Genomic DNA, 7,742 nt, shown 5'->3' on the forward strand with positions numbered 1-7,742 from the left:
AGTTGTCAAAATTTCAACCAATCAGAGTGTGGGTCCAAAATAGGTTCAACGATGTCTCCAAAATACATTCAATAAATCCAAAATGCATCCAAAAAATGTTTTACTTGAAATGCTTATTACAATGAAATGGTTAAATTATTTTCAATTTTCAATAGTACACTTTGTTAAGCATAAACTAAGGCACAAAACAATCCTGAAATGAGCCAAATTAGTTAGACCGTTCCTGAGAACCATGCGAAATGTGTTGACGCTTTGCATAGTAGGTCCAAAATAGGGCCATATACCCTATTACCGTTTTTTACCGTATTTTTTAAGAAGCAAGTTAGCTTAATACTCTCTTCGGGAAAGTTGTAGAATACTCTTCAGAGCAACCTAATATGGGAAATTCTCCGCCAACTCACACGAAATCGGGAAAAGTTGCCCGAACTCTCTTCGATTTGCATAAAATTTCGTCCTAAGGGGTAACTTTTGTCCCTGATCACGAATCCGAATCCATTTTTCGATATCTCGTGACTGAGGGGCTGTACGACCACTTCCATTTGTGAACAACCGTGAACAAAATACGTGTTTTTCAATAATTTGCAGCCTGTAATGGTGATGGTTTGGAAATTTGGTGTCAAATGGACTTTTATGCAATATTGGACGCCTGATTTAATGGCGTACAGTCATCCCTCATATTCGGAACAGTTTACAGATCGGCCAATGTTCCAAAAATCATATAAAATCGATAATTGAACTTAATGACTCGCTTTTACCTTCATTTGAAAGCTTTTCTTGCGATCTTTCGAATGATGTATCAAACAATTGCAAATTTTAACTTTTATATCATTTTTTTGAAAAAAACTTTGACCCTTGAAATCCACAAATTCGGAACACTTTTTTCTTACGGATGTAAACAAACTTTGGATCTCTCCGTGAGTACATATTTTTAACAAAATAATGACTTCACACACTGTAACCATTGAAACTCAAGCTTAGTGATGTTTTATACATGGTCTGATAACTTTTTTTTTGTGAAAATATCAGTTAAATTCAGGTGTTCCACAATTGTGGGAGGCACAATAACATCCCACAATTATGAAACAGGCAATTTGGAGGCAGTGATTTGCTGCTCTGGATAAAATTGTTTTGAAATTCAGTTTTTGTTTCCAAAAGTACCACTTTTACTAGTGGAATAGCAAGAGAATGTCCAAATAAAGGTTCTAAAAATAGAAGAGTCAACAGAAAAGATGCATTTGGCATGCTATTGACAAATTACCACAAAAGTGTTCCGAATTTGTGGGTGTTCCGAATATGTGGGATGACTGTACTTAGAAATCCGAAAAAAGGGTTTTTTCATATATGAGCATTGTTTTCACGTGGAATTTGTAAATAAAAAAAGTTTTACTCACACAAATTTCCACACAAAATTGAATCGCACTGAGATATGTTTATGTGGAATGATTCTTTGAGTGGGGGTTTTTTTTTTTAAAAAGAGCTAAGCTCTGTTCTACCAAACAGAGCAGGTAAAGAGTTTTTATTGAGCCTATAGAGCTCGATGCGTCTCTGGTTGTCAGTGTCATGATTTTTGCTTCAAAGATATAGATTTTGCTTACCTGACAATTTTTTTTATTTCTTCTACAAGTTGTTGAGAATAGTACTCTACACGTAGTGATACTTTTTGGCAAAGATTTTTATTTCTTCACAAAATTATATACCGTCACCTGGAGCGAATTGGGTTAACATTCTGAATAGGGACAGCAGGTTTTAGAGCACCTGAAAACTTGACCACATTTGAACCACTACTTGCTGATTCATTCTGGTGCAGATATTCGTTAATCTGAATTAGATACCGAGCATTTTAGATTGATCTTGATAATCAGATTTCATTGGAAATGACTAACGGCTTAACATTACTGAATACATCTTTCGATCGTGATTTTCGCCAGACCTACCCCCCCAGATGGCCACGTGGTTTAAGCATGAGCCCCGATAGGAGAGATACAATAAGCAATCTTGAAAGTTAAGACATTTCACTAGAAAACCATTTTGGGAGAAGGACAACTTTCACGTTAATGAGTTACGAGTAGATTCATGGTTGGAGCTTTTATTTTACGGCGACATGCTATTATGTGAATAGTTCTGGAGTTTTTTTTTGAAATGGTCCAATAAACCAAATTTCCAGTTTTTGCTTTCTGGGTGTTTTTGAAACCGCCTTGAGTAAGGGGTTTTAAAAAACACCCAAAAAGCAAAAACTGAAAATTTGGTTTATTGGACCCTTTAAAAAAAACTCCAGATTTGTGTGTGCCACGCGGAAATATTGTTCGATCATCATAAAATTGTGTTCAAATAATATGTGATCAAGACCAACTATACAGTTGTTTGTATGCCCGTCCAAAACATGTAACGCGCCTAGCACCTTTCTGCATGATTAAAAGTGCTAAAAAGCTGCTCAAAGTGTTAATCATTTCGTTCCGTCTTCAATTAGCACCATCGCCGCCGTCATCGATGCTCTTGGACAATTGCCGGACCAGCTCAGCAATTTCGGGCGGCAGTTCGGGAAGCGTCGACTCGCCGTCGGTCCTCAGATTCCGGTCGGCGTTAATGTACGGCTCCAGCAGAATGCCACCGGTCTCCTCGACATTGGACGTAAAGTCGGAAGAAGACTCATTGCCAAAGTCAGGGTCACCAAGTTCGGAGCAGCTCGGTAGACTTTTGTTCGACTCGGACGAGAGAAGCTCCGTTGGAAGGCCCTGCGATGTGTTGGAACTGGTACCCTCAAGGCAGTGACCTACTCCGTTGGTTCTGGCTGCCAATCTTGCTCGTCCTCCACCACTGTCGGACATCTCGGACTGACTCGAGGCCTTGAGTTTCTTAATTTCCTCGCTAAGATCTAGGTCAACGGTAGCCGAGGAATAGCCATTTAGTAAGATCTGCGAAGGCGACAGGCATGACAGGGCCGCCCCATTAGAACCAGTTAGAACCTGAATTCGCTGCTCCAGTTCGGAAATTTTCGCAGCCAATAGCCTGAAATGAATTCAGAACGAGAATTTGTTGTTTCTTCAGCACTCGAAACGAGACATCAAGGTGAGAATCGGTTGCGAAAACATACTTGTTGGTTCGTTTCTGGTGGGATAGCGCGAGACTTTTGTCGTTGACATTGTCCAGCAGAGCCAGGCAGCGAGATTTGAGCTCCGATATGGTGGCCGCCTTCAGTGGCAATTCTTCGACGGTGCCGCGCTGCAAAAGTTCTTTTACTGAAAGTTGAGAAACTGGGGTTAATAGTTTATCGAAATTTTTGTGAGGTTAAAAAAAACATAAAATGCCGTATGAAAATGAAGCAAATTTTAAAATATGTACATAAAAAAATACGAATTTCCATAATTCTCCGCCAACTCACACGAAATTGGGAAAAGTTGGGCCAACCCCTCATCGATTTGCGTGAAACTTTTTTTTTCCTTGATCACGAACCCAACCACCATTTTCAATATCTCGTGACGGAGGGACGGTACGACCCCTTCCATTTTTTAACACTCGAAAAAAGACGTGTCTTTAAAACAAAAATGCAGCCTGAAATGGTGATGGTTTGGAAATTTGGTGTCAAAGGGACTTTTGTATAAAATTGGACAACCGATTTAAGGGCGTACTCAGAATTCTGAAAAATCTTATTTTTCATCGAAAGAACACAAAAATGGTTTCAAAAATTCTATCAGTTTTCGTTGCTCAACTGTAATTTTTTTTTGGCATTTTATGGGAAATTTTATATACTTTTGGAATCCGCAATAACCCAGATGGGTAATTTTTTCACTTTTGGGAACACTTTTTTCTCCGTGTTATCGTGATTTCACGAAAAAAAGTTTTGAAAAAGTTACTTTCATTGTTTCTCTATGGTTCGTCGTTCGATCAACGACGACCAACTTTTTCAAAATATTTGTTTTCGTAAAATCGCGATAACTCGTGATGGTTATAAGCAAACTCCTTATGTTTGAACATCAAAATTTGCATAAATGTCTGCTCTACAACTTTGTAGACGTTGTATCTAAAAAATATTCCTGAAAAGTTACAAAAACACGAAATTTTAAAATGAAAAATTGTGTTCTAAGTGAAAAATGACCTTTCTGGGTTATTGCAGATTCGAAAGGTACACTAAATTTCACATAAAATCAAATGTAACAAACAAAATTACAGTTGAGTAACGAAAAATGGCGTAATTTTTGAAACTATTTTTGTATTTCAATGAAAATACGATTTTTTGGATTGCAGAGTACGCTATCAAATCGGGTGTCTCATTTTACATAAAAGTCCTTTTGACACCAAATTTCCAAACCATCACCATTTCAGGCTGCATTTTTTTAAGAACATGTCTTTTTTCGAATGTTCTAAATTTTAAAATGAAAAACTTTGTTCTAAATGAAAAAAATACCCTTCTAGGTTAATGTAGATTCGAAAAGTACATAAAATTTCCCTTAAAATGACATGTTCAAAAAAAAAATGCTGTTGATTAACGGAAAATGGCATAGTTTTAAAAACTTTTTTAGTATTTTTTTTCGATGAAAAATACGTTTTTCGGAATTCTGAGTACGCCATCAAATTGGGCGTCCAATTTTACTTAAAAGTCCCTTTGCCATCAAATTTCTATTTCATCACCGTATCAGGCTGCAAATTATTGCAAAAACCCTCATTTTTCGCATGTTCAAAAATGGAAGGGGTCGTACCGTCCCTCCGCCACGAGATATTAAAAAACGGACCTCGGATTCGTGATCAGGAATCAGGGTCGAGGCAACTTTTCCCGATTTCGTGTGAGTCGGTAGAGAATTACCCATGAAAGAATTGAAATGAGAAACGAAAAATAAATAACACGGAAAATGGCAATTTTAGTCAATTCAAACATTTTACAACAGATAATTGTTAGTAACCTTGCGTGTGCGACATGATCATCTGGTTGTTGTTATTTCCAAGCTTAATTATTCCTTTCTTGCGTTTGGTGTCCAGCATGGTCTTTAGAAAAGAACAATGTTAATTTTTTTTAAATAAGAGAACTGAGTTCATGCTCTAATAACGCACCTTATACTTTGCAGCAGACTGTTTCGCCAGCGCCAGCTCGTTCTCCAGATTCGCGATCTTTTCCAGCTGATGTTTGTTCTCCAAAATCAGCCCATCAACGTCGAGTATCGCCCGCTGGGACTTGTCCCCTTTCAGTACAATGCTCAGCTCGTGGTTTAGCCGGTGGGCTTTGCACTTGTACGCATCCCGTTCCATGACGACCTCTTCCTTCTCATCCAGCAGGGACCGGAAGTCGTACTGCAGTTGGGCGTTCTTCTTCTTGATGCCTTCCATCTGCGCGATCAGTTTGGACTTTTCCTCCTGCCACAGGATGTCTCCGTTGGCGTTGAGCTTGACCTGCTCGGATGATTTGAGTTTGCGGCAGTTGGCTTTCAGGTCGGAGTTTTTCGTCCGCAGCACTTTGATGTCACCTTCGAGCTCGTGAACCCGCTGCCGGAGTGCCTCCACCTCGGTCGTGAGGGATAGGTTCCGTTCGCGGGTTTGGTTGACGATTAGACTGACGGCGGACCCGTGACCGAATCCCGCGGCTTGCAGTTCGGTTGAGTTGAGACTGCTCTTGATGGCCGAGTATCGCATCTGAAGAGTTTCCGCCATCAGCTTGAACTGATCCCGCTCGGAGCGATACTTTTCGAGCTCGTTTCGCATGATTTGCAGCGCTTCCACTTTGCTCTGCAGCTTCCGATGGATGGCAGAGTTCTGAAACAGGTCGGAACTCTTAGCTCAAGATTCTATAGAATTTTAAAGTATCTAGTACCTCTAAATCGTATTTTTCCATATGCTCCTCAAAATCGAAACTACCCGTTTTCAGTGCCATTTCACCGCTTTCTTTAGCCTTTCCAGATTTTTTCCCGCTATCTACATAATACTTAACTTCGTGTGATATCATTGAAACTACTCTTTTTTACATATTTACACCTCAATGGGACTAGAATAAGCTCACTTTCGTGACAACATGTTATGCACACTTGCTTCTAGTTGGATAGAAATCGATTTTTCCTACTAGTGCATACCGTGAAACGTCAAAAAGTGCACCAACAACATGTTTCGTGCGTTGCAATCTCTGTTGTGACTTTTCGTAAACAACAAGCCACCTCTGTCTCAGCTTGTTTCGAGGCGCATGTGTTGGTGGAAAATTTTATGCTGTTTTATGTTTACACCAGGGAACCCCCACAGAAAACATCGCACAAACCGAGGGAAAGACTCGACGAAAATGAGCGTCGAAATGTTTCCAATTGGAAATTCACTCTAACGGTTTTTGTTCAAATCGCAGACGCGTCTTTGCGCTAGCAGCCGCAAGAGCCCAGGGAGACTTGAATGCGCATGCGCGTGGAGCGAAGGTAAGAGACGAACCCTGAAAAACGCTTTTCGCCTAAAAGCTTCGCCGAAGCTTGCGCTCTACCAGTGGGTAAGAGACACTTTTCGAATGTATTGTATCATAGCAGGTGATACACGCAAGTTTCCCACGCAACTTTCCGAATTATTTTCGTTGGGAAAAAGCGCTTCTCGCACCTGGTACGGAAGACACCATCGGGTTTCCAAGCGGCCAAACACGTTTACACACATTTGAGAGCCCCACCAAAACGTTCTAACGGGGGAAGCTGGGGGACTTTACGATCGAGCACAGAGTCTACGGGGACCGAGCGAACTCACGCACATGTGAAATACACCCAGGTCGCTTGATGGTGTCATTCAGCAAATTAGGGGGAGAAAACGAGCATAACGCATGGTGGAACGAAACACGTGTCGGCACGGTCGTACACTGGGACAGATCAAAATTTGGTGACGTTTATACGCGGGGCGGAAATCGAATTAGGTGGGAGCTCGGGCTAGAGGGTAAGATAAGCAGTTGGAGATAAAATCATTAATTTTCACAGATTATTCGGTAAAGTAATCGATAAACGTTTAAAGCAACATTTATTCGAATACAATTTTTTTTTGTAATGATTGAGTATTTTTTCGGTAAATTCAGCTTAAAACAGAAACTACTTTGACACCTTTTTTCTACAATCAATGATGGACTTTGTAGGTATCAACAAGGTATCAACTTTAAAATAATCATTATTCACTTCTAATAACAAAAACTCGATTTTCACAATTTTTAGCGGTCCAAAAGGGTCAACTGTTGAGGTAGAGTGCACGACAGATCTTTTAATTCTGGCCAAATTAGGATTTTTTGAAAAAAATGCAATATTTGTTAAATTTTGAAATCACAGTGAAAAAAGTGCAATAATCATTTTTGGATGTAAAATGAAATTTGTTATGAAAATATATTTAAGTGAAGTTTAGATAAAGTTGAGCTTTGAGTTAAAATCCTCAATATATTTATAATTTTATTATTAAATCATATAAATAGTGTACATCCCCGTCAATCTAGAATAAAATAGGCTTTAAAAATTCTCTCCCGCATTTTATTATTTTTTAACATTCTTGATCAAACCTTTGGTTGCTGATATACTGCGAAACATGGAAAGAAATTGGGAAAAATGAGCTTTTCAACTTAAAAGTAAAAAAGTACATTTTATAAATAGTACTAGAGTATCTTTAGGTATTTTACTAACCTAATCCACCTATATGGTTGGTGCCTTCCTTACTACTTACTAAAAATGCATCACGAAAAAGATCCGCAAATAATTTTCATCTTATCTATTAATTCTTCGGAAAGTACATCATAACTTGAAACACGGTTGCAACATTTTCGA

General features: G+C 39.0%; 1 protein-coding gene across 1 annotated transcript; it reads right to left on the minus strand.

The window, feature by feature from the left end:
* Positions 1 to 2,223: 2,223 nt before the first annotated feature.
* On the minus strand, positions 2,224 to 6,073 carry LOC6039802 (coiled-coil domain-containing protein 149). Its single transcript, XM_038265935.1, has 5 exons — positions 5,798 to 6,073; positions 5,044 to 5,739; positions 4,896 to 4,977; positions 3,092 to 3,236; positions 2,224 to 3,006 (listed from the first exon to the last, which is right to left on the minus strand). The coding sequence occupies exons 1-5, from the start codon at positions 5,927 to 5,929 to the stop codon at positions 2,460 to 2,462; spliced, it is 1,602 nt and encodes a 533-aa protein (XP_038121863.1). The 5' UTR covers positions 5,930 to 6,073; the 3' UTR covers positions 2,224 to 2,459.
* Between the last annotated feature and the right edge of the window lie 1,669 nt (positions 6,074 to 7,742).

The sequence above is a fragment of the Culex quinquefasciatus genome, chromosome 3 (genome assembly GCF_015732765.1).
Source record: "Culex quinquefasciatus strain JHB chromosome 3, VPISU_Cqui_1.0_pri_paternal, whole genome shotgun sequence".
Taxonomy (NCBI): Eukaryota; Metazoa; Arthropoda; class Insecta; order Diptera; family Culicidae; genus Culex; species Culex quinquefasciatus.